Below are 27049 nucleotides of genomic sequence, written 5' to 3' on the forward strand. Positions count from 1 at the left end.
CACATCTCCTCCGAGCAAGGCACCTCCCCGCACCCCTCCCCCACCACCCTCCGCCAGGCCCGGCTGCTCAGCCCCGGTTCTCCGCACTTGTCAGTCCCTCCTGTCTCCTCACCTGGGTTAGCTGTAGTCGCCGCCATGGACGAGATGGCACCGTCGCTGCGCCACCCTCAGTGGGAGGGGCAGCCGCCACCGAGCAGGGGGAGGGGAGGGAAGAGCCACTCCACACCTTACCGCCGCCACTGCTACCGCGGAATCCAAGATGGCGGCTGCCCAGCCCCCCCATCCCCGGGGAAAAGACACGCCCCATACCATGGGCGCGGTCAGTCTGTAGACAGCCTCCTTGGGAGAACTGACCAATAGAAACATTAAGTCGACATAGGGGCCGGGCTAATGACTGGGCCAGTGAGTCCAGTGAGCGGAGAGCTAGGAAGCCTACCAGCTGTTTCCCTAATCCTGCCTTATTTGCGTCGGAGATTCATGACCAAGTTGACGGCAGTAAAATGTAATGAAAACGAGTATTTTACTAAAAAGTTCACTTTCCCAGTGGGCTCTTCCGCATACACTCCCTACAGATGATTAGTTATGTAAGCCTCTTTATATGTTCTAATATGTCAATTTCACATAGTGATCACTAATCCTTTCTAGACTTTTCCTTTAAGAACCTTTGTCCTAGTAAAACTCTGGTAAATAATTTTTTAAAACTTGCTCTGAACCTGGTAGTATAATAGGAACTTGGTGATTATCAACTTGTGGTACTAAAGATGTCAACAGGCAAAACTGGAGGCAATGAATTAAGATATCTTTATTAAGACATGTATACCAGCACTCAGAAGGGAAAGTCCAGTCTGTACTACAAAAAGAAACTAGTACGCCTATGTCAATGATAAGGACAAACTGGCAAGTTTTTACAAAAGGCAAGGTGATAGCCACACAGAATTATTGTCTAATTATAAAACTGGGCAATTCAGAACAGACTGCATACTCACAAAACCATGAGAAAAATTCTACAATTTTACAAATCAAGAAATACAATTGAAACAGGGCATAGTAGTGAACACCTTTAATTCCAGCACTCAAGAGAACAGAGGCAGGTGGAGCTACAGAGAGAGTTCCAGGATAGCCAGGGCTATATAGAAAAGAAAGACCCTATCTCAAAAAAAAAAAAACAAAAACAAAAACAAAAAACAAAAAAACAAAGTACAAAGGACACCAGTAGTGAGAAGCAAACTCAAAGAAACTAACACTCAAAACCTACGACATTCATTCCCATGTATATGTGAATGGGGGGAGTTGTTTAATTTTGTCCTACGAAACAAGGTCTTATGTAGCTCAGACTGACCTCAAATTTACCATGTAGAAGACATTGATCTTGAATTCTGGTTCTACTGCTCTCTTCCAATGTGGGATCACATTGTCTTGTTGTCTTACACTCTCATTCACCAAATATCTAGAATTTGCCACCAACATGACTCCACTGGTAGAGGCACATAAGCAAAGGCTAACAACCCAAGTTCTAATGCTCTGAACTTACAGGAGGAAAGAGAACCGACTACTGCAGACCGCCCTCAGTTTTCACCACCATGGCATGTGCATCCCCCCACACAAAGTCTGAAAAGCATCTAAAGTAACAAGAACTGGCAAGCTGACTCAAGAGCCAAAGGCACTTGAAGTTGGATCCTCCAAAAGCTACCTAAAGAGGAAAGGAGAGAAGTGACTCTACTGCTGTGCTATAACCTCAATATGTACACTCACACTAAATAAGTAAATAAAAGTTTAATAAATTATCTAATAAGAGGTACAGTGACAGGACAAACATGTCAACTTCAGGTTTGGTTGGTCTGTTAGTTGCCTTAGGTTGTTTTGGTTGAATGGTTGGTTTATTTTAGATTTTGTATAGTTTTGTTTTTTCTTTTTTCTTGGATTTTTGAGTAACCAAGGGTTACTCAAACCCTAGGTGAATGTTTATTTTTTTAATTATAGGTATCTATGCCTACATCTAAGTCTGTGTACATAAGTGCAAGCAGGTGAGTTGACAGAAAGTGTCAGATTCCATGGAGATAGTATTACAGATAGTTGTGAACCATCAGATATGGGTGCAGGAAACTGAACTCAGGTCATTGGGAGCAGCAGAAAGTACTCTTAAACAGCAAGTCTTTAGCCCCTTTGTTTGTTTCCTGAAACAGGGTCTCAACAGGTAAGCCTGCTGACCCTGAACTACTGAGAACCTCCTCTTGCCCAGAATCCGCATGCTGACCATCAGGTCCCCATCTTTGCTCAGTTCTCCAGACATCTGACTCAAGGTTCCTACAGACACAGAGTTGGTATAGAGTGATGTCATAGGTTAGAGAAAGGAAAGGTCAAGGGGGCGGTATGGTAGGATGGTGATGTGGCTCAGCTGGGGGAGTCCTTACCTAGCATGCACAAATTAAAGTGCTGGGATTACAGGCAATTGCAACTACACTCAGCTAACAGGATCTCAGTGTCACTTAGGATATACTGGACATCACCATGTAGCCCAGGCTATCCTCAAACTTGAAGTGATCCTCCACAGCTTCTTGACTACTACATTATAGATGTAAGTCACCCTGCCTGTTATATAGCAAGAGTTTTTAAAATTATTTTGTTTAGTTATTTTTTATTTATTTATGGTTTTTCGAGACAAGGTTTCTCTGTGTAGCCTTGGCTGTCTTGGAACTCCCTCTGTAGACCAGGATAGCCTTGAACTCACAGAGATCCACCTGCCCAAATAATGGGATTAAAAGCATTTGCCACTATTACATTATAAATTCCAATGTGCTATTTATTTTGTACATTTGAAACAATCGAGGATCATCTGAGAAGAGGAAATGTCAGTTAAGACAACACCTCTAACGTGGCAGTATGGCACATACTTTTAATGCCAGTACCTGGGAGGCCAAGGTAGGTGGCTCTCTATGAGTTTTAGGCCAGGCTAGTCAATACAATGAGTTCCAGGCTACCAAGAGTCACATGACCCTGTCACAAAAAAAGAAAAAGGATGAAAGAAAAAATACTTCTATTACTGTTGTAGAATATTAATTTAAGGTGTGTTACTTTTGTTTATGCTGCATTTGTTTAACTCTGTGGAGCTGTGATTCTTTGCCTGTCTAAAACACCTGATGGTCTAATAAAGAGCTGAATGGCCAATAGCAAAGCAGGAGCAAGGATGGGCAGGACTGGCAAGCAGAGAGTATAAACAGGAGGAGAAACAAGGAAAAAAGCAACAAGAGAACAAGGGGAGGAGGATACCCTCAGAGTAAGAGTGAAAGTAAGATATACAGAAGAAAAGGAAAAAGACCAGAGGCAAAAGGTAGACGGGATAATTTAAGTTAAGAAGAGCTGGCTAGAAACAAGCCAAGCTAAGGCCAAGCATTCATAATTGAGAATAAGCCTCCATGTGGAAACTGGGTAGTGGGCACCCCAAAAAAGCCAAGAGTAAAAGATTGCACAACACATTATACTGGCCAGTAGACAAACCTGCAGGGCATTTTCCTGATTAATGACTGATGCAGGTGCTCCAGTACACTGAGAATGCTGCAGCTCTAAGCAGACAGCACTACACTGTATTAAAAACCAAAACAACATTATTTGTAATAGCCAAAACTTGGAAGCAACCTAGATGCCCCTCAACCGAAGAGTGGATAGAGAAAATCTGATACATTTACACAATGGAGTACTATTCAGCAGAAGAAAACAATGGAATCCTGAAATTTGCAGGCAAATGGATGGCACTAGAAGAAACCATCCTGAGCGAGATAACCAAGTCACAAAAAGAGAAACATGGCATGTACTCTCTCATATATGGATTTTAGACCTATATCTGGGAAGTGCCAGCCTACAATCCCATGGCCAGAGAGTCTGGGGAACAGAACCTTCATTCAGTATCTGATGGAAGCAGAGGCAGACTCCCAGGGCTAAGCACTGAGCTGAACTCAAGAAATCCAGTGACAGAGGGAAGCCGGATGACCGAAGGGGATTAAGACTGGACTGGTTTAACCTCCAGAAACAGCTGACCTGACAAGGGTTAGCTCTTGAATCCCAGGCTGATGGCTGGGAATCCAGCATGGGACTGATCAAGAGCCTCTGAATGTGGGTGTCAGTGAGGAGGCCCAGGTAATCTATTGAGCCTTGGGTAGTAGATCAGTATTTATCCTGGGTATACAAATGGATTTTGGGTACCCATCCAACAATGAGAGATGCACTGTCATCCTGGACTCTCGGGGGAGGGTGTAGGCCCTGCCCTGGATGAAATGACAGACTATGGACACCCCCATGGAGGGCCTCACCCTCCCTAGGGAAATGAGAGGATACTGGGGGGTTGGTGGGAGGGCACAGGAGGAGAGGAGGGAAACAGAGAGGGACCTGGAATTGACAGCATTGTTTCTATTTAAATTTAAAAATAAACAATATATAAAAAACAAAACAAAAACGTAAGTCGGGAGATGGTGGTGCACACCTTTAATCCCAGCATTTGGGAGGCGAAGGAAGGAAGATATGAGTCCATCACACTGCTATGATACCATTTAGTCTCCACTTCATTTCTTCCCTCAGCATTCAGTAACCATTGGTGAATCTTGATTAATCTTCCACTTTCCATGAAGAATTTCTTTCCCTAAAAGAACAGGCATATCTCTAATTAAAACACTCACAAGACAAAGGCAGGGTTTTGTGAATTTGAGACCAATCTAGGATACATAAAAAGTGTGACAAGACAGGTGGGTATCAGAGTTCTGGTCCATCATAGTCTACAGCACAAACTCCAGGATGACCAGGACTACCCAGAGAAACCCTGTCTCAAGAAACAAACAAAAAAGTATGACTGTCAGCTGGGCGTTGGTGGCGCACGCCTTTAATCCCAGCACTTAGGAGACAGAGGCAGGCGGATCTCTGTGAGTTCGAGGCCAGCCTGGTCTACAAAGTGAGTTCCAGGACAGCCTCCAAAGCCACAGAGAAACCCTGTCTCGAAAAACCAAAAAAAAAAAAAAAAAAAAAAAAGTATGACTGTAGCCTGAGTTACATATATAGAGATGTTGTCTTGGGGAGGGAGGGAGGGAGGGAGGGAGGGAGGGAGGGACCACATGGAAAGAGAGGAAGGGCTTCTGATCACAAGGACTGAGGACACAAAAGCTGACACTGAGACCCTGACCACAGTATGAATAGCAGGCAGTGTGCTCCCAGCCCCCACTCCCTACAATCTTCCATCCTGTCCAGGTACCTGAGCTTGTTCTTGACGTTAGGGGGTCTCAGCTACAATGCCAGCATAAAGCCAGACCTGATTCCCATCTTTGTATTTGGCCACCACGCGACTGCCCACAAACAGCTTGTCAGCAGGAGGGTGGTAATCATAGGCAATATGGTTGCCAGACAGCAAACTCTTTCCTTTGTTGTCAAATTTCACTTTGTACTTCTTTCCTAGCCCTGGGTAAAAGACAGACAATATTAAAGCAAAACAAACAACAACACAACTGTAAGCCCGGGCGCAATGTAGGAGACACAAGGGGAGGCTTTGGGGAGAGAATCAGCAATGGAGTCCCACAGGCTTCCTTCCTTGGTCCTTCCTCTAGCTGACACATACCGACAGTCTGGATGGCGATAAGGGTGCCTTTGTGCCATGTCTTAGTCCTCTTCTTGCCCAGAATCCGCATGCTGACCATCAGGTCCCCATCTTTGCTCAGTTCTCCAGACATCTGACTCAAGGTTCCTACAGACACAGAGTTAGTATAGAGTGATGCCATAGGTTAGAGAAAGGAAAGGTCAAGGGGGCAGTATGGTAGGAATGGGTGTGGCTCAGCTGGGGAAGTGCTTACCTAGCATGCACAAAGCCATGAATCTTAATCTATGTATTACATATACCTGGCATAGTATTTATCGCTTAAAATCCCAGGCAGGAGGATCACAAGTTTAAGGTCATCCTCAGCAAAATATGAAGCTCAAGGCCAGCCTGGGATATAGAGGACACTATCCAAGCAAACAAAGAAGGTAGTGCAGAAATGAAGGAAGCTGAGGTACTCTGTGACCGCTAGCCACTTCCGCTGAACTCTTGGACAAAGGCAGAAACACAAGACAACTTCATTGTTTATGCTAACAGGAGAAACAGAACCCTGAATACAGAACAGCCCCATGTTCCTAAGGGTATCCTTCAGCAACCCTACCAGCAATGTGCCACCGCAACCAACTATTCCTAACTCCTTATTACCAGCAACAGTAACCACAGTTAACAGCCTGAGTCACCACATCGAACAATCTGTGGCCATAAAAACAGTACTAAAAGAAATTGACAATCAGAAGCCGATTGTCAGTAACATTTCAGAAAGAACTCACCTCTCTCTACGTAGCAACTCCTCAACACTAACCTTTATGTAGATCCTGGGAACTGCTCTTCTTGTTGACAGCATCCATGAACTTCTGAACATCTTGAGCTGATTTTCTTAAGGCAGCCATAGCTTCCCGGAGCTGTAGAATAGAAGAGGGTGGAGAGGGATTATTAGGAGTTAGGACACAATGAGAAGGCCAGGGACTCAGTGAAACAGCACTTGCCTAACATGAGCAATGACCCCTAATGCTGCAAAAATAGATAGACAAACAGACAGACAAGACTACCTGAGTTCAACTCTCCAGCACCCATGTTAAAAAACCAGTATGGTGATCTTAGTAATAACAGCTCCCACAGGTTCATATATTTGAATGCTTAGTCATGGAGGGAAACTGTTTGAAAGGATTACAAGAATTAGAAGGTATGGCCTTGTTGAAGGAATTGTGTCACTGGTGGGGGACAGCGGGTGTGTGTGTGTCAGGTACTGTCTCTATCTCTCACTCAGTCTGTTAATCAGAATGTAGCTCCAGTGCCAAGAATAGCAACATGCTCTCCAGCATGACAATGAACTGACCCTCTGAAACTATAAGCAAGGCACTAATTGAATGCTTTCTTTTATGCCTTGATCATGATGTCTCTTCACAGCAGGAAAACAGTGACTAAAACTGTCAGCCATAGCTCTACCTCTGAGTGCCAGTAAGACCAGAGCTGTGGGTACTTCCCAGAACTAGCAGCACAGCTGGAACAGTATGCTTCTGATTCAATTAGGGAGACAGTATCAAGGGAATAAGCAGATGAAATTGCATAAGCATGCTTACACACCGACACATACAGATGGACAGACAGACACATACACACCACACATAAAATACAAAATTAAAAAATGATGGCAGCACACGCCTTTAGTCCCAACACTCAGGAAGCAGAGACAGGTGGATCTCTGTGTTTACAGAGTTTTAGACAGACCCTGCTGTGGAATAACCCTTCCGTACACTGTGAAGATGTGATGCTGTCATTGTTAATAAAAAGCTGATTGAGGCCGGGCTTTGGTGGCGCACAACTTTAATTCCAGCACTAGGGAGGCAGAGGCAGGCAGATCTATGTGAGTTTGAGGCCAGCCTGGTCTACAGAGCGAGTTCCAGGACAACCTCCAAAACAATAGAGAAACCCTAGCTCAAAAAAGCAAACAAACAAACAAACAAAAAAGACACTAACTCAAAAAAAAAAAAAAAAAAAAGGTGGGAACTTGTGGTTCCTGTGGCAAGACACTGTTTTTTACAAATGTGACTCAGAAGGCAATTTTAGGTGGCAATTCTTATTAATCTCTCCGGGATAAACTCAGCTGAATTTTATTATCATGAAACAGTGTATACAGCTAGCTCTTGGTAATTTTTCTTTTGCATTCTTTGTTTTTGATGTGTACTATATATGGAATGCAAGTAACAGTAAGCATGATAGCCCCAAGCATGCAACCACCAAAGTGACATCAGGTGTCTTCCTCTATTGCTCTCCAACTCACTGCCTTCACACAGGGCCTATCACTGAAAGGGAAATTTGCCACTCAGTGGCTAGTTGGCCACTGAGTTTGTTGTGATCAACTTCTATTCAACAAGTGCCAGGATCACATACACAGCCATGTTCAGCTATATTTTTACTTGAGTTCCAGGGATGTACACTCAGGTTCCTCAAGGTTACAAACGAAGCAAGCTTACCCAATGAACTATCTCCTCAGCTCCTCCCCTTTTTTCTGCATTCTGGTAATAACTATGAGAAGATAATAATGCACAGAGTTTAATTCATGAGGAATTCATAGATGGTTAAACCAAAGTTAGGATCAGGCCAAAACAAACTGCCATTTTCAAATTCCTAATAATTTCTTAAAGAAAGGGTCATATATAATCCAGGTTGGCCTCAAACGTAATATGAAAATGGAGATGTTCATGAGCTTTCTACCTTTATCTCTGAGGGCTGAGATTGTAAGCATGTATCACCACACACTGCTGGTACATTGCTGGAACTGAACCCAGGGCTTCCTGCATATTAGGCAAGCACTCTATCTAATGCAAAACTTCTATAGTGCCTTAAATTCATGTGTATGTGTGTGTGAGTATACATGTATATGCATGAATACATATGTGCGTATGTATACATACATACATACGAGACTATAATTTTTTTTATATTTTTTGTTTTCCCGAGACAGGGTTTCTCTATGTAGCTCTGTAGACCAGGCTGGCCTCAAACTCACAGAGATCCGCTTGCCTCTGCCTCCCAAGTGCTGAGACTAAAGGCATGTACCACCACTGCCTGGCTGAGACTGTAAATCTTTTCAAAGACTATTTTTTTAATTTATTTATTTTATGTGCATTGACATTTTTGCCTGAATGTATGTCTGTACAAGGGTGTCAGGCAGTTGTGAGCTACCATGTGGGTGTTGGGAATTAGACCCGGTTCCTCAGAAGAGCAGCCGGTGCTCTTAACAATTGCACCATCTCTCCAGCACCCTATTTTTAAATTGTATCTGTGTACAAGAATGGCACCTTGAGTATCAGGCATTCCTTCTCCAGCCACACTGAGGAAAGGAGGACTTTGAAGTCTCAGGATTTTCTAGCCATGCTGAGGAGAGGCAACAGTTTGAAGTTTAGTGGAGCCAGGATCGCATTTCAGTCTGAGATCTGAAAGTATGGAATTTAAAAAAAACTTATGTTAGAGAGACAGGCCAGCTCCTGCAGCACCCTCTACCTTCTCCAGGAAGATGATGGCTGCAGAACAACTTCTACCTAGAGGCTTTGGATGTGACAAACACTGACTGCCACACAGCAAAAACACCCTACCTGAACTGGACGACAGGACAATGAGGAAATAGGTCGTCCCATCTTGCCAAAACATATACCTGCAAGTTCCTGGGAAAAATTCTGCTTCTATATCAAGAAATCTAGCCTGGTGAAAACTATCAGTCTCCAGAGACCACTTTGCCCCCACCCATTCTCAAGCAACCTGCCTTCTCAGCTCCCTCAAAGAACTGAGGCCTGAGGTCTCCAGGACGGAAGCTAACGGAATGCTTGTTCACCCACACCTCCTGCTGCACATGAGCCCACCAACCCCTCACTCCCCTCTTCTCATGTCATCCCTTGTCAACAGGGAGAAGCACGAACACCCCCACACACATGCACACACAAACATACACACACCACACACACACACACATACACTCACACATACACACACCACACACTGACATACATACACACACACCACACACTCATACACACACATACGCATACATACACACACATACATACACACAAACATACACACCTCACACACATGCACATACATACACACTCACATACATACACACAAACATACACACCTCACACACATGCACATTCATACACACACACTCACATACATACACACAAACATACACACCTCACACACATGCACATTGATACATACACACACACACACCACACACACTCACTCACACACACCACACACTCACACACCCAAAAAGGTTGGGATGTTGGGAAGCTCCGCCCAGCCCTGCTCTTCTCATTCCAGATCCCACCCCTGAGAAAGCCAGCCATCAGCAGTCCCATCCCCAGAGGACATTTAAAGCCCCCGCTTCATGGTATTCGATTGTTGTTTTCTTTACTTCCTCTGGAACCACCCAGGAATGCTTTCCTCAAATTAAACCTGAACTTCTGATTTTTTTTTGAACTTCTGAATTTAAAAACAAAAAAGATGGGAGAATGGCATCTCTATTCAGGTCCTGCAGAGCCCAGAAGACTGACTCTGGTGTCCTAGAGTTGAAGTTACAGAGAGCTCACCTGGACGCATCATCGAGGAGCTGGTCCACATATGCCACCTCAGACTCCTTCTGGAGCACCCAGGTCTCCAGCTCTGCGAGCTGCTTCTTGCGCTGCTGTATACAGTCCATCTTCTCCAGCTCTTCGTCGATGAACTGACGAAGTTCCTCCATCGAGATGCCCAGCTCTTCAACCACCGCCTGCTGCAGCTCAGTGATGTCTTCAGAGTCGGCCGCAGCTGTTGCTGCGCCCAAACTAATGCACCCGGGGAGGGAGGACATGCTTGTGCCCTGTGCAGAACGAGGAACCAGAACGACTCTCACCTCCACACACAGACAGTTTCAGCCTCGGCGCAAAGCGCACTCCTGTCCTGCGAGCGCTTCCCCGCCGTCTGTTCGCCCTCCTCCTTCACCAGTGTGACCCGGAGATTTTCGGGAGAAACTCACCTTCTCACACGGACCAACCGGCCTGAGTAAGAACTAACAGCTTAGAGAGCTTGCAGATCACCGCTCTGCAACAGGGAGCCACCCGGACCCAAAACAACGTTTCACAAAACGGAAGCGTGCTTATCCACAAAGGAAGGTATTTCTGTGAGCTAGCGTGCTCCCTCTTTACCACTAAGAACTTGTCTCCACGCCGTGTCTAATCTGAAGGACCGCGTCCACCTGGAGACGGCTGATCCGAGACTAACTAATTCCACCTTGGGTTCTTTTCTCTCGTCACCTTACTTTGCTTCCCCGTGGAAGGAAACTGCTACGCCCAGGCAGGGGGATAGCTGCCCAGGGGAAGGGTCCCCAGCTGCCCAGGCCCGGAGTCTGTGCGCAGCGGGAAGAAAGGACAAGGCAGAAACACCGGGTCTTTCCTACGGGAAGACGGCGAAGCTGGCAGCGGAGGCGACCGCCGACACCCACACTCGGATAACGCGCGCCCGGGTCTGGGCCGCCGAGGGACGCGGCAGCCCCCGCGCAGCCCCCGCGCCTCCCGGGCCTCACGCCCACCCGCGGCCGCCTCCGCCTCGGGCCCGCTCGGCCCCGCCTCCGACCTTCTCCGCTCTCCGCCAAGAAAACCATCCCGGGTCCACCTGGGCCTCAGCCTACCTCGGTCAGGCCTCCTCACGACGCGGGCTCCCAACCGCAAGGGCTGTGTCTCTCCACGCGGACCCCAGATTTCGACTCCAGGGCTCGGCCTCGCCGACAAACACAAAAAACAACCGGAGCGATAGCGGGGGTGGGGAAGCAGCGTGAGGGAGCCAAGGAAAAAGCAAAAGGAAGGCCCGGAAGCAATGTGGAGCGCCCTTCCGGCCCCCGCACAACGGTAGCCCGAAAGGGTCAAATTTCATAGCCTAGCGCGGCGGCGGGATAAGGGCTGTGGGTTTAAACTAAGAAGATTGCGCATGCGTCGAGCAGGCGATTTGCGAGGAAGGCACTGGTTAGGCTGAGCAGGGTTTGTCAGGTCTGTTTTACAGTGGTCTGTTTATTGTTGTTCACATTCACATTTTTTTTTGTTTTTGTTTGAATTTGGTTTTTGGAGACAGGGTTTCTCTGTATAGCCCTGGTTGTCCTAGAACTCACTCTTTAGACCACCTACCTCTGCCTCCCAAACGCTGGGATTAAAGGTGTATATACTGCCTGATCCCTCCCTTGCCTGCACTCGCTCTCTCTCTCTCTCTCTCTCTCTCTCTCTCTCTCTCTCTCTCTCTCTCTCTCTCTCTCTCTCTCTCTCTCTCTCCTCTCTCTCTGCATCTCTCTCCATATGTGTATGTGTGTGAGAGTGTATATATATATACTTTTATTTTTTAAAGGTATTTTTAATGCTGGCCATTGGGAAGCAGAGGCAAGTGGATCTCTGTTAGCCCGAGGCCAGCCTGGTCTACAGAGTGAGTTCTAGGACAGCCAGACCTACACAGTGAGACCCTGTTTCGAAAAAACAAAAAAAAAGTGTATTATGAATTTTATTTTCATATTATTTATTTGTGTGTGTGTGTGTGTGTGTGTTTTACCTATGATGGACCTGCCTGACTCCATCTTAAGTTAAAAGAGGTCTTGTTACAAGGTCAAAATAAGTTCATTCCTGTTTTCTGTAAAACTTGGATTTGACCAGGTCTTGACCTGGGAGGCAGATGCAGGAGGATCTCTGTGAGTTTGAGACCAGCCTGGTCTACAAGAACTAGTTCCAGGACAGCCTCCAAAGCCCCAAGAAACCCTGTCTCAAAAAAAGAAGAAGAAGAAGAAGAGATATGTGTAAATCCATTAACAGTAACAGATTCAAAGTAGGCAGACAGGTTAAAGTATGTGAAGAAAATGCTAATAAAACCAGCAATGTTGCCATGGTAACATCAGATAAAACAGAAATCATGGCAAACTCCATTATGTCGGGGTAAGAATGGTCCCAGTTAGCCTTCCCAGAAGTCACTGTCTCGTGCTCCTTGCGTCATGTCTCATCTGCTTCTCTCAGCAGAGCCGCACTGCTTCATGCATGCTGTGTGTCCTCTCTAAGCCCTTGAAGATCTTCAATTAGTCTTTCCTTACAAGTTTCCTTTGATTTGTTTCTCCTCTGTTTACTCAGGCTTTGGCTCTTCTTCATGGTTTGGTTCAGGTATCTCAGATATCTCCTGGGTTTCCTTCCCTTTTTTTATTTATTATTGCGGGGAGGGGGGTTCCTCTTGCTTCACTTCTTTCTGCCTACTCATCTTTGAATGCAAGCACTTCCAGTACAGAACTAGTTAGTGTCTTTCTCCCACTGCTCTAGCATTAGGCATTGCAAAAGAACAGTTTTTTTTACAGATGGTGAAATTCAAGCAGGCGCCCTTACCCTGGCCTCACACAGGCCACATGCAGAGATGAAGGAAGCTGGCCTCCAGATGGAAATCACATGTCTGTGCATCACATGTGCAGTGCCTGTGGGGACCAGAGAGGGGTCAGACCCCCTGAAAGTCGAGTCATAGAGGGTTTCAAGCTGCTGTGTTTGTTCTGGGAACCAAACCCAGGTCCTATGCAAGGGCAGTTGTGTCTTTCTTTAAAGGACAGTGGGGCAAAGTGGAGCCCAATGGCCAACGCACCTCATATCAGCACTTTGGAGATGAAGACAGGAAGATATGTGGCTCAACATTAGCTTTGTGATTCCCTATTGAGTTTGAGGCCAGCCTGGAGATGGGGGAGAAAAAGGATCAGACGTTTAAGACCAGTTACGTGAGACCCTCTCAAGGAACTGAAAAAAGCAAGGGAAGGAAGGAAGAAAAGAAAGAGAAGGAAGAGGAAAAGAGACGGGGGAAGATTTGGAAACAATGTAGATTTCTGTTTCCAGAAATTTGTAATTTCAAGACTTACACAAACAATGACATGCTATCCATCTGTTTTAAGAAAAACAGCAAAAGCTGATAGAGCTATGGTTTAGTTGGTGCGGTGCTTGCTGGGTAAAAGGGAGGCCCTGGCTCAATCTCCTCAATTGGCTTGGCAAAACAAACCAGTGGAAGCCGGTGAAATGGCTCAGTCTCCCCACAAGCATGAGAACCCGAGTTCAGGTGCCAGAACCCAAGATTAGAAAGAGACCAGGCCTATCTATGTAGCCCATGGCTGGGAAGATGGCAGCTTGCTTGCCAGCCAGCTTAGCCTAGTTGATGAGATCAGGCAGTGAGAGACTCTCCCTTAAAGGAGGTGGGTAATGATCTGACAGTAATACCAGAGGTTGTCTTCTGGCCTACACTGTAGTACATGCAAAAGTGTGCATGCACACTCTGACACACATACACACACACCTGAATGTACACTCACACAAATACGTACATGCATGCATAAAAAAATTCCACGAGGACACATTTTCTACTGACATAGAATCATGTTCAAGATACAGTATTTAGCTGGAAGTGTAGCTCAGTTGGTAGAGTGCTTGCCTGGTATATAGGAATCCTTGGTTCCATCCCTGTGCTTCATAAAACCAAGCAGTATGACGGTGCATGTATGTAAACCCAACACTTGGGAAGGGGAGGCAGGGGGTAGGGAGGCAGGTCGAGTCAGGGATACCTGTAATTTTCTTTAATGTATTTTTGTTTGTTTGCTTGTTTGTTTTTTGAGACAGGGTTTCTCTGTATTGTTTTGGAGACTGTCCTGGAACTCACTCGGTAGACCAGGCTGGACTCCAACTCACAGTGATCCGCCTGTCTCTGCCTCCGAGTGCTGGGATTAAAGGTGTGTGTCACCAACGCCCGGCTCTTTAATGTATTTTTTAAAGATTTATTTTTTATGTAGTGTTCTAGCTGCATGTACACCTGCAGGCCATAAGAGGACACCAGATTGCCAGGCGTTGGTGGCACAGCCTTTAATCCCAGCACTCAGGAGGCAGAGGCAGGTGGATATCTGTGAGTCCGAGGCCAGCCTGGTCTACAGATCGAGTTCTAGGACAGCCTCCAAAACAATACAGAGAAGACCTGTCTCTGTCTCGAAAAACAAAACAAAAGTAAAATAATTTCTTTAAAAAGATGGTAGACTGGGTTGGAGATTTAGCTCAGTAGGAGGGTGTTTGCCTAGTAGTAGAGTGCATGGCCCTGGGTTTGGTCCTCAGCTGGTGGGGGGAGGGAGAGGCTACAGAAATGGGTTAGTGAGTGAAAGCACTTGTTCCACAATGAAAGCCTGATTTGCATCCCCAGAAGCCACATGTAGCAGCTTGAATGGGAATGGCCCACATAAACTCACATATTTAAGTGCTTGGTCCCTAGTTATTACATTGTTTAGGGAAGGATTAGGAGGTGAGCTACCATGTGGACACTAGGAACCAAACCTGGGTCCTCTCTAAGAGCAACAAGCACTCCTTACACCAATGCTGTCTCTTCAGCCCCTCTCTCTTTTTCAGCTAAAAGTGTTTGCCTTTGTGCTTACAGGAAGCACTGTCTACTGCGGGCGATGTAGACCCATGGTAAATGTTTGCCTTGTGTTTAAGGCACTCATAAGTAAGAGTAATTCTCCATGCATTCATTTGGAAGCAAATAATTACAAAAGAGAACAAATAGTTACAAAAAACAACTAACAACTATAGACAATAGTTCAGTAGTTATCCTCAGTATATACGGATAACAAAATCTATGTATACTCAAGTCTCTTATGCAAAATGGCATGGTGTTTGCATTCACCTGTGGACAACCTGTTGTATGTATGTGTTCTGTCTGTATGTGTTTGTTATGTGTCCACATGATGGTAGTCAGCATTATCTGTAAGTTTCCTGTGATTGTCACAATTCCCTTAGTGGGTTGTATAAAGGGACAGAAATGGATCCTCTCAGAATTCTGGAGAGCGGGAGTTTGCAGGCTTCACCTCTGATCCGTCTCTTCAACTCCAAAGCCACAATTTCTATTGTCAGAAAGATCATGAATATTTTCTCAGAGGGGGCTAGAGAGATAGACTCAGTGGCTAAGAGCACCCAGGATCTGATCCCAGAATCCACATGGTGCCTTACAACTGTCTGTAATTCCAGTTCCAGATCGGATGCCCTCTTTTTTGATCCCCAAAACACTGAACACATGTGATGCACACACATACACTCAGGCATATACATACCTAAGGTAGATAGATAGACAGACAGATAGATTTCTAAAGATTTTGTAGAAGACCAAACTGATATAAATGCCTTGACCATCTAGAGTTTATTTTCTAATGCATGATAATTTTCACTATTCATCAGGGAAAAAAATGACTAACACATTACTGAGAACACTTCAAAGGATATTCAAATGTTACAACACAATGAGGAAATACTTTCCAGCACTTAGCCCAACAATGGAGCCCAACTTCTGCTTCCTCTTAAGCTGCAGGATTCAATTTTTGAGGTTACTCTGAGTTATTTCACTTAGAACACGACAAACTCCAGAAAGCTGTTTTCAGCTACAGACTGGCTGTGATTTGTCCGTCATAGTGGCTCATGCCTTTAATCCTAACTTCAAGGCCAGTTTGATCTAATAATCAGTTCTAGGCCAGCCAAGAGCTATACAATGAGACCCTGCCTCCACAAGACAACAACAACAATAATAACCTGTCCGTGCTTGTACGTTCCTGTTAGCTCTAACTACTCACAGTTACCTGGTAGCCGATAAAGCACGCCTTATCATGCCAAAAAAAAAAAAAAAAAGCTATAAAATCAGGTTTTCCAGTTTTGTAGGGTTGTCTTCTCATCCCAGATAGCGAACCAATGATGGACCAAAGTAAGGATACCACCAAAGCCCAATGTAGTAAACCTTTACTGGGATCATTAACAGGCCCATGAATGAGGGGTTACTTAAAGGAACAGAAATGACTCAAAGACAGCTGCTTCTCCAAAAGCATACCTCAGCATAAGTGATAGCTCACATAAGCTAGAAACCTGTGACTCACAACTTGCAGGTGACTGGACAAGCTGGAGAGTGTCTCTTCCAGGCCACTCAGCTGGTTTCTGCCTTTCCAGGAAGCTTGAATAGTAGCCGGAGCATGTTCTAGGCAACTCAGCTTGAGGCTTCCTCTCAGTAGTCCTTTCTACACGAAAGTTTGAGGAAGGAGGGACCAGATGTATCTCATCAGTTTCAAGGACTTCCTGAAGCTTTTGAGTTGTTGACTTCTTGAGTTTTAAGGAAGTTCCCTACAGGACAGAACGTCACTTTGCTTTATAACATCATATATGTTAAGGAGCTTTTGTTCAAGATTTCAGAACGGTTTATATCAGAAATTACTACACAGCAAGCAGAGATAAAAATTAAGAAATTAGAGAGAGAGCTTACTGAGAGGGCTGTGGAGCCAGACTAGCTCCATGGCAGGTTTCTAAAAGGCTCTGCCAGGGAGCAGGCCTTAGTTTGGTTTACTTAGTTTTGGTTGCTGGCTGCAGCTGAGCAAGCAGTTCTCAGGAAAACTGCAACGCAGGAGCAACCAATCAGCAGGGACCCCACAGTCTTCTGCTAGCTGAAGACAGATTCCCTACCCTGCTGCTGTAAAATCCCTAACCACTAGAGCCACCTACCAATCCTATGGACTTTTTGTTTAAGCCACACATCATCCAATCTCTCCTCTCTGGAATTCCCCTAACCCTGCTTAAAAGGAGCCACCCCAACATGTTGGTAATATTAATAAACACTCTTGCTGATTGCATACCTGACTGGTGGTCTTTCATGGGATGTCTCAAGGACCCTAACTAACACTTACCTGTTAGGAGCACTGGCTGCTGTTTCAGAGGACTCAGGTTCAATTCTCAGAACTGACATGTCAGCTCACAACCTTCTGTAACTCCAGGTCCAGGAGACCCAGTGCCCTCTTCTGGCTCATGCAAGAGGTAAACAGACACACGCCGGAAAAAAACCCCGCACGCATACATTAAAAATAATTTAAAAACTAAGAAACTAGTTGGTTGCAAATAGACCAGCACGGCACAGCATGTAAATTCAGCATTGGGAGGTGCAGTCAGCAGGTTCAGGAGTTCTCTGCCAATCTTAACTACATAAAAAGAGTTCCAAGCCATACAGGGCTACAGATCTTGTCTTAAAAAACAAAATCAGGTGCCGGGCGTTGGTGGCACACGCCTTTAATCCCAGCACTCGGGAGGCAGAGGCAGGCGGATCTCTGTGAGTTCGAGGCCAGCCAAGTCTACAGAGCAAGTTCCAGGACAGCCTCCAAAACAATACAGAGAAACCCTGTCTCGAAGAAAAAAAAAAAAAAAAAACCAGGAAGGGGTATGTCAGAAAGAAGGGTTGCAAAGGCAGAGAGTGGGATGGCTCATAAATATTGTCAAAATATATTACATACATGTGTCAGATTGACAAGGACTACATTTCTTAATGCCAGGTGGTGGTGGCGGCGGCACACGCCTTTATTCCCAGCACTGGGGAGGCAGAGGCAGGCGGATCTCTGTGAGTTCAAGGGCAGCCTGGTCTACAGAGAGAGTTCCAGGACAGGCAGGTCTACACAGAGAAACCTTATCTCTAAAAAAATTTAAAAACAGAAAGAGAGAGAGAAAGAGAGAGAGGGAGAGAGAGATACAGCCAAGTGTAGTGGTCTTTAATCCCAGCACTCAGGAGGCAGAGGCAAGTGGATCTCTGTGAGTTTGAGGCCAGCCTGGTCTTCAGGGTGAGTTGTTCCAAGACACCCAGGACTGTTACACAAAGAAACCCATTTCAAAAAAAAAAAAAAAAGAAAAGAAAAGAAAAAGAAAAAGAACCCCGGTTGCCAAGTGTACGAGCCCCATAGCCCTGTACTTGGGAGGCATAGGAAGAAGGTCAGATGTTCAAGGCCAGACTCTACCACATAAAAGTGTGAGTCCAGCCTGTGCTACATGAGCCTCTGCCTCAAAAAAAGTAAATGAATAAATAAAAATTAAATAAATTTTAGGCAAAGAGTGGTGGCACATGACTTCTCAATCCTTGCTCTTGGGAGGCAGAGGTAGGTGGATCTCTGTGAGTTCCAGGCCGTCCCGGTCTACATATGGAATTCCAGGCCAGCCAGAGCCACGTGGTGAAACCCTGACTCAAATAAATAAATAAATGTTAAAAGAAAGGAAAATCCCAGCCGCCAACACCCCTTAGGTAATTCCTCTTCATTAAAGCTAGGAATTAACAAATTCCCAGGGAGGCTAATTCATAGACCCACTGTGTAGACCACAGGGCTGTCGCTGCTCATCCTCTATCAAGCATGGGTCCTCCCAGGAGGCATTACCTGCACTGTTAACCTTGGCCTTGTCTCAGTCAAGGTCCTACCACTGTGAAGAGACGCTGTGGCCACCACAACTCTTATAAAGGAGAGCATTTAATCGGGGCTGGCTTGCAGTTCAGAGGTTTAGTCCAGTATTGTCGTGGTGGTGGCAAGCATGACAGTCTTGGTGCTAGAGGAACTGCTGAGAAATCCTGATTCACAGGCAGAGATAAAAGGGTTGGGGGGGGGACAGGGGAGGGACACAACTGGACACTGAGCCTAGCCTGGGCCTTTGAAACCTCAAAGCCCACTCCCAGAGACAGGGCTCCACAATGATACACCTCCTGTTTCTCCTCTGACAGCCCATCAACCGAGGACCAATCATGCAAATATGTGAGCCTATGGGGGCCATTCTTATTCAAGCCCCCACTGCTGTGCAGTCCTGGTGGAGTTTCAGAAATAACTCTTTGCTGATCAGGGCTCCAATTCAATGTAGTGGATCATTTTCCTACTTGCCCAGGAGTGTCTGAAACTTGATTCTGTTCTAGTTGAAGTATTCATGAACCTTCTGCATTGAGGGTGCAAGTCAGAAGGGACAGGGCAAACAAAGCCCTCTGCTTTCCTTAGAGGGGCTGATAAAAAGAGCGAAGGTTGCCAAAAGCTGTGCTTGAGTAGGAGACTGTCCCAGCAACAGACAAGCCTGGCCTCGGATGGATGTCTCAAAGGTGAGAGACTGCCTATGTTGCCTTCTTAGTGGTATTTTTACTGGGGACAATTCCAGTAGTTCTGAGTTTGGTATCACCTCTCATAAGCTTGAAAATATGGGAGAAGCCGGGCGTTGGTGGCGCATGCCTTTAATCCCAGCACTCGGGAGGCAGAGGCAGGCAGATCTCTGTGAGTTCGAGGACAGCCTGGTCTACAGAGTGAGTTCCAGGATAGCCTCCAAAGCCACAGAGAAACTTTGTCTCGGAAAACCAAACAAACAAACAAACAATATATATATGGGAGAAACCACTAAAGGAAGTTAAGAAGTTACGTTTTAGCAACTGAAAGTTCTCGAGGAGGGAGTGATCATTTTGGGTATGGCTTCTTTATTTTAGAAAATGTTATAAGAAACTTTCATTATCTGGGCAATTCGTTGCATTCTTACATTCCCACACTCAAGGGGCCGAAGCAGCAGGATTGCTTCAGGTTTTGGGTCAGCCTGGACTTCACAGAGGTGCTAGATCAGCCAGGGCTACATATTACAACTCAGTCTCAAAATACAAAGCCATAGTCAGTCTTAGCAACTGTTTCTCCACATTGCCTCTTCAGATTTATGTTACACCTGGGAGAAGAACAGGATCTTTCTAGTTTGGGTTCCCCGCTCAGGAGTGGTAGGGTACAGCAGATGGGAAGGATGGAGGGATTTGGGAAGAAAACACATGAAAAAGAAATGATTGATCTTTCTGGAAGTCAAAGTGGGGCTAGCTTTGTATAAGATTGTATATGCTGCTGTTCTATTTATTTTAAAGGACCAAATTTAACACTAATTAATAGATTCACACCTCACTCTTCCTTCCCCCTAGCTAGTCCTGAGTTGTGCTACTTGGATCAAATGAAACAGTAATCTACTAAAAGGAAAAAAAAATCTATAACAGGCCCTTTCTTTGGAAAACAAATTTTGATTGTGCCATTTTTGTTTTGTTTTTGTTTTTGTTTTTGAGACAGGGTTTCTCTGTGGCTTTGGAGGCTGTCCTGGAACTAGCTCTTGTAGACCAGGCTGGTCTCAAACTCACAGAGATCTGCCTGCCTCTGCCTCCCGAGTGCTGGGACTAAAGGCATGCACCACCACGACTGGCTACACTTTTTCCTCCTTAAAATAGGATTTCACTCTGTAAGCCTCACTGGCCCAGTACTCGATATATAGACCAGGACAGCCACAAACTCTGGGGGACCCTCCTATCTCTGCTTTCTGAGTGCTAGAGTACAGGTGTGAGCTAACATGCCCTTCCAGAAAAATTACTTTTGCCTGGTGTTGTAACTCACACTTGTAATCCAAGCATTCAGAAGGCTGGAGCAGGATTGCTGGAAATGTGGAGTGAGCCAGCCTGGACTGTACAGTGAGTTCAAAGCCAGCATAAGATACATAGCAAAACCCTGCCTTTAAAAAGAAAAAAAAGGGGGGAGGGAATAAAGTTGTTTTTGCTAGGCCAGGCAGTCCAAATATTCAGAAATGAGCTCAATCTGGACTATAGAAGTATTTCTGGAGGTTAGATAAAAGCCAGCATTCCTCAGCAACCTGTGAAACTGGTTCCCATCTGCCATGAGGAGTCATTTCCCTTACCCGTGGCAGAAGGGACTTCGGGCTCCCTGTGGCACCTATCAGCTTATCAAAGCCCGTGCTGCCCTCCAGGCTCACTCAGCATCACAAGCTCCGTTATACATTGCAAAATCCATAGTGTCCCGCCCTTCCGCCCTTCTCCTCCTCTGATCTAAACTCTCTCCAGCTCCCAGGCATCCTTCCCCCAGCTACCCATCCTTCTTATAGCACAACTACTCTTGCAATCTCATTCTCGTCTCTCATTACCTCTTGCTATTTTCTCTCCTCCTCCTCCTCTTCCTCCTCCTCTTCCTTCCTCCTCTCTTTCTCCTCTCTCTCTCTCTCTCTCTCTCTCTCTCTCTCTCTCTCTCTCTCTCTCTCTTCTTCCCATGAGGCCTCTCTGTTCTCCTTTTCTCTCTCCCCCCTTCTTCCCAGTAAAACTCTCCAGGTGAGCACTGTCTGCATGGCATGTGTGGCTTGGTCCTCCTCACACCACATCATAACACTTCCACTCCCCTAGCCAGCCCTGGAATGTCCAATCTGCTGGCTGTGTTCAGTTCACTTCTTTCTGTCTTTCTCTCTCTCTCCGGACTCTTCCAGATGCCTCTGGCAGTCCTCTCTCCTTCTTCAGTAAAAACCTTAGTTATGTCAAAGAGCAGTCATGTCACAGTTTCTTTACTGTGCACCCTGGCATAAAGATCTTCTTGTGAACCGGATGGTGGTGGCACACACCTTTAACCCCAGCACTCGGGAGGCAGAGGCAGGCAGATCTCTGTGAGTTCGAGACCAGCCTGGTCTACATGAGCTAGTTCCAGGACAGCCTTCAAAGCCATAGAGAAACCCTGTCTCAAAAAACCCAAAAAAAAAAAAAAAAAAAAAGATCTTCTTGTGTAGCCGGGCTATGGTAGGCCTCTCCTTTAATCACGGTGCTCGGCAGGCAGGGTTAAGTGGCTCTCTGAGTTCAAGTCCAGCCTGGTCTGCATAGTGCATCCCAGGATAGCCAAGGCTACACAAAGAAACCCTGTCTTGAAAACCCAAAAACAAAAAAAAAAATTGTTTTTATCTTGAAATAAGCTGTCACGCTGTAGCCCACACTGGCCTAGAACCTCGATTGTAAAACTAACCGATGTCCTCCTACCTCTGCCTTTGGAATGCTTGATTAAAAACATGGCCACCTGGGGCTAAAGCAGTTAAAAGCACTGACTGCTCTTCTAGAGAACCTGGGTTCAATTCCCAGCACCCACAAAACAGCTCACAACTCCCTGCAACTCCAGTTCCAGGGGACTCCACACCCTCCTACAAACATAAATACAGGCAAAACACTGATGCACATAAAATAAGTAAGTAAATAGTAAATCTTAAATCTAAGCATGGCCCCCATGTTGAAATCCAGCATTAGCTGTTCAGAGAAGCTGGGAGGAGATGTGGATTCAGCACATCTTATACTTTTTTCCCTTTTATACCACCTAAGACAAAAATCTATGCAAAAAGGAGATTACCTCACAAGCACAAGTTACATATTTTCCAAAAACAAAATCTTTACACAATCCAGGCAACGGTGGCGCACGCCTTTAATCCCAGCACTCTGGAGTCAGAGGCAGGTGGATCTCTGTGAGTTTAAGGCCATCGAGTTCTAGAACACCAGGATAACACAGAGAAACCCTGCCTCGAAAAACTATATATTTACACAAGAGGAAATCACATTATGACCACAAGTTACAATTTTCTTAGACGCCCACGAGTAGTTAAGCTTTTTTCTTTGTGTTAATTTTCCCATCATAACATCTGTCCCCGAAACAATGGTTCTAAGCAAAGCAAGTATATTCCAGTCCTTTTGCATTGGCAGGCGGCTGTTCGCAGTTTCAGCACAATAGATTCCGACAAAGCTTTACTCAAGTGTTCCAGCTAAACACGAAAAAGGGCCATTCAATTTCCTTTCCCAATTTTTTTTTCAAGGTGCATACCGAAACCTGTGATCAATTCTGTAAGTTTCATGACCAAAGAACTCAGACCTAACTTTGGGTGTAGGGACATAATTGTTTTATTTGGTCATCAGCCTGTTTCTCCACAGATAGAATACATGGGTCTGTAGTACATAAACCTTCCTTGGCCAAGTCTCACATGTAGCAAATGGGGGTGACTTCCTTTTTTTTTTTTTTTTTTTTTTTTTTGGTTTTTCGAGACAGGGTTTCTCTGTGGCTTTGGAGGCTGTCCCGGAACTCATTTGGTAGTCCAGGCTGGTCTCGAACTCACAGAGATCTGCCTGCCTCTGCCTCCCGAGTGCTGGGATTAAAGGCTTGTGCCACCAACGCCCGGCTTGGGGGTGACTTCTTAGTCTTTTTTTTTTTTTTTTTTTTTTTTTTTTTTGGTTTTTCGAGACAGGGTTTCTCTGTGGCTTTGGAGGCTGTCCTGGAACTCACTTTTTTGTAGACCAGGCTAGCCTCGAACTCACAGAGATCCGCCTGCCTCTGCCTCCCGAGTGCTGGGATTAAAGGCGTGCGCCACCAACGCCCGGCTGACTTCTTAGTCTTGTCTTTCGAGTCTCTCATTGGAGCAACTAGCCGAGCAGCCTAAACCATTTCCCTAATCATCATCACTGTGTTAGCTACCTGTTTCCTTTAGGCTGACTCAGAAAGTTCAATTAAGTCATAGGCCTAACCAATCAGCATTGTTCTATAAAAATCACCTTCATCATGTTCTGCAAGTAAACTGCCCAGTGAGGGGGTGGATTTCCCAATATACAATCACACTACACTAGATGCCGGGGGATCCCTTCACATAGTAACCACATCATTCCAAATGCAGTAAAGCCACAGTAGCAGCAGACACAGCAGGGCAGGGAACTCTGGAGACAGCCCAGGACTTTGCCTCTCTGGGGTGCACCTCATTCCAGCTGTGCAATCAGAGGACCTGCATCCCATAAGCTCCATTGTCGACTGCAGCTCCACGACAGGGCCACCACCACACCCACGACCTGCTTCCGACAATTTGCTGTCTTTTTTCCTCTTCACAAAGTATTTAGTTGAGCAGTGGTGAACCTCCTTAATCCCAGTACTCGCTTCTGGATAATTCAGGGTTTCCATCTTTCTTTTCCTTTCCCTCACCTCAGCTCCCTGACCCTGCCTGGTTCACAATCTCTACTTTTGACCCTTCTATGATGTCTTCCTTCACAACACAAGCATCCCACTACTTCTAGTCGCTTCCTCACCCACCGCTGTGATTTTAGTCAGCCTCCCTGCTTGGTTTTCAACGGCAAAGAGCTTCCCGTCTGTAACTCCTAAAGTCCAGTCCCACATAACGGTGTGCCTCCTGACTGTGCAGTTCTGAATGAACGGAGCTCACTATGTAGACCAGGCTGGCCTAGAACTCAGAGACCTGTAACTTCCAAGGATTAAAGGTGTGTGCCATCATGCCCAGCTTGCTTTTGTTATTTTGAGACAAGGTCTCTTTTTTTTTTTTTTTGGTTTTTCGAGACAGGGTTTCTCTGTATTGTTTTGGAGGCTGTCCTGGAACTCACTTTGTAGACCAGGCTGCCCTCGAACTCACAGAGATCCTCCTGCCTCTGCCTCCCGAGTGCTGGGATTAAAAACAAGGTCTCTTTTTGTATTCCTGCCTGTCCTGAAGCTCACTATGTAAATCAGGCTGGTCTCTGTTACCCCAAACTAAGTTAGTCATAGTTAGAAATATCAGCTATTTCTAAAATAAAGAATTCAGTTGTGTGGTGGTTGTCTATGTCTTTAAAAACAGCACTTGGGAGGCAGAGGTAGGTAAACCTCTGCATTCAAGGCTACACAAAGAAACTCTGTGTGTGTGTGTGTGTGTGTGTGTGTGTGTGTGTGTGTGTGTGTGTGTCTACCTGAAGTAACAGGCAGTTGTTTGCCACCAGGCATGGGTGCTGGAATCAAACCCAGGACTTCAGGAGGAGCTGGTGCTCTTAGCCATTGAGCCATCTCTACAGCTCCTGCCTCTTTTGTTTGTTTTGGGTCTTTCTTTTGTTTGTTTTATTTTGGTGTGACATCCAAAATTCCTCCCTATTGAGATTTTCCTTCATGTGACTCATTGAGACAAAACCTTGTTTCTACGCTAGAAGGCTACCGAGGCCAGATGTTGCCTCTTGTACACCCTGGCAGAAAAGATGCTCTTTTACGACTTGGCCTTGACAAGTGTGATGCCCTAGCCAGAATGAAATACCAAATGACACAAAGATGACAACAATTCATAACTCAGGCTTGGCAGCAGCAGCAATGTCCAATGATAACAAACGTCCCCAGTACCAGTGCTGTCTGCTGGCGGCAATGCCTACTGCTGACATTGTCCTAACCAGACCCTTTATGTGCTCACACTGGCTATGTTTCCTCACATCTGGCTTGGCTTGGCTTCCACCTGTTTATAAATCTATCCCTCTGAAACCTATTTTACTTCTTCCCAATGAATGCCTTTTCTGTCAATTATAGGAGACTCAATTTCCATTGCTCAAAATCAGGAATCCTGGCTCATACAGAAACATTCCTTTGTCCTGGGGAGCAGAGGAGAAAAAGATGACATGGAGGGGGAATTTGTGAGACAAAGCTTTTCTGAACCCACAAACTCATTGTTTTATGGGGAGTAGATAGAGACAGGATCTCTGTAGTCCAGGCTGGCCTGAAATTCACTATGTAACTCAGACTGGCTTCGAACTTGCCTTCATCTTCCTGTGTTGGCCTCCTGAGTGCAGACTGCAGACCTGTGTAGACCCATTCTTGATACCATAAGAGAAGCCAACCTGGGAGTTCAAAGGGACACTGAAGGAAAGTGGAATCGAGAAGAGCCATGGAGGCCACTGGCAAATAAAGGCAAAGGACTCCCCAACTCTCTGAACTCTAAAGTTAACCATATTCTGAGCTTTTTGTTAGTTTGAGTCGGGCTTCCACAGAGTCCAAGCCGGCCTTGAACTCCCTATGTAGCCCAAGATGACGATGAATTTCTGATCCTCCTGCCTCTATCCCCCAAGTGCTGGTATTAGAGGTCTATACCACCATGCCCATTTCATGCAGTGTAGTATTTAAACGTAGGCAAATACTCTTCTAACTGAACTTCATCCCTAGCTACCAACAACTGTTTTTACATGCACACTTCAGCAAGATATAGTTCTACATGCATTTACTGCACATCCTGTTAGGATAAGAAACAGATATGTGGGCTAAAGAGATGGCTCAGCAGTTGACAGCACTGGCTGCTCCCACAGACAACCTGGACTTGATTCCCAGAACCCACATGGTAAGTCATAAGCATCTGTAACTCCAGTTCCAGGGAATCTGATGCCCTCTTCTGACTTTCAAGGGCACCAGAAACACATGTGGTACGTATACATACATGCATACAAAACACCAATACACATAAAATAAATCTTTTCACAAACAAATATGATCTCTCTTATGATATGGGATTACTATATAATCAGATTGTATAGACACTAAGCATAATAAACTATAGTGACTATTACAAGAATGTCTCTCTGGGACATCAATATGTATGCCAAGGCCTAAAAGTGAATAGAGAGGGAAGAAAACAATTCAAAGAAACTGTTAGTGGAAAAAAGCTTAGCAACAGGAAGGGAATTCTGAAAAACACATGTAACTCTGGGAAGTCAGCCAAGTACCAAAGAATAAAGGGGGCCAGGGAGAGAATCCCTGCTTGGTGGAATGCACCTTAGTACTAGTGCTTGGGAAACAAAGGCAGTAGGAGGGTCTCTGTGAGTTTAAGGTGAGATTTGTCTGCATAGTGAGTTCCAGGACAGCCAAAGCTTCTTAGTGAGATACTATCTCAAAACAGCCTGATGGCGGTGGTGGTGGTAGTGGTGGCGCACACCTTTAATCCCAGCACTCAGGAGGCTGAGGCAGACAGATCTCTGTGAGTTTAAGGCCAGCCTGGTCTACAGAGTGAGATCCAGTAAAGCCTCCAAAGCTACACAGAGAATCCCTGTCTCGAAAAA

The 27049-nt window shown here is 45.5% G+C and overlaps 2 protein-coding genes, 1 long non-coding RNA gene and 1 pseudogene across 5 annotated transcripts in view; all 4 read right to left on the reverse strand.

Annotated features, from left to right (window-relative positions):
• The window catches only part of Arnt (aryl hydrocarbon receptor nuclear translocator), a 71266-nt gene extending 70997 nt beyond the window's left edge, over nt 1–269 (reverse strand). Inside the window, exon 1 of one of the 2 annotated variants that reach the window (XM_040751461.1) lies at nt 113–269. In XM_040751461.1, coding sequence (XP_040607395.1) covers nt 113–137 — 25 coding nt within the window. In that variant the 5' untranslated portion in view covers nt 138–269. 2 annotated transcript variants of the gene reach the window in all.
• A 1280-nt stretch (nt 270–1549) lies between these two features.
• LOC121142141 lies at nt 1550–8963 on the reverse strand (annotated as a pseudogene).
• On the reverse strand, nt 8872–11636 carry LOC106022345 (histone-lysine N-methyltransferase SETDB1-like). 2 transcript variants are annotated; one of them, XM_040752237.1, is made up of 3 exons: nt 11241–11636; nt 10165–10433; nt 8872–9006 (listed from the first exon to the last, which is right to left on the reverse strand). In XM_040752237.1, the coding sequence occupies exons 2-3, from the start codon at nt 10422–10424 to the stop codon at nt 8973–8975; spliced, it is 294 nt and encodes a 97-aa protein (XP_040608171.1). In that variant the 5' UTR covers nt 10425–10433; nt 11241–11636; the 3' UTR covers nt 8872–8972. The 2 variants fall into 2 exon arrangements, with proteins under 2 accessions (XP_040608171.1, XP_040608172.1); XM_040752238.1 differs by lacking the exon at nt 11241–11636 and adding an exon at nt 10590–11139.
• A 432-nt stretch (nt 11637–12068) lies between these two features.
• Nucleotides 12069–16632, reverse strand: LOC121142404. The gene is made up of 3 exons (XR_005879422.1): nt 16500–16632; nt 13202–13286; nt 12069–13040 (listed from the first exon to the last, which is right to left on the reverse strand). It is a non-coding gene; the product is annotated as an uncharacterized LOC121142404 (long non-coding RNA).
• Nucleotides 16633–27049: the final 10417 nt, after the last annotated feature.

Source organism: Mesocricetus auratus, unplaced genomic scaffold (assembly GCF_017639785.1).
Source record: "Mesocricetus auratus isolate SY011 unplaced genomic scaffold, BCM_Maur_2.0 Super-Scaffold_100009, whole genome shotgun sequence".
NCBI lineage: Eukaryota > Metazoa > Chordata > Mammalia > Rodentia > Cricetidae > Mesocricetus > Mesocricetus auratus.

Excerpts from the sequence above, each read along its gene's own strand:
- LOC106022345 (XM_040752237.1), bottom strand. The coding sequence starts at position 10,424 with ATGTCCTCCCTCCCCGGGTGCATTAGTTTGGGCGCAGCAACAGCTGCG. Across the intron at positions 9,007-10,164 it reads CTCCTCGATGATGCGTCCAG|ATCTCAGACTGAAATGCGAT; the intron begins GTGAGCTCTCTG and ends CCATACTTTCAG.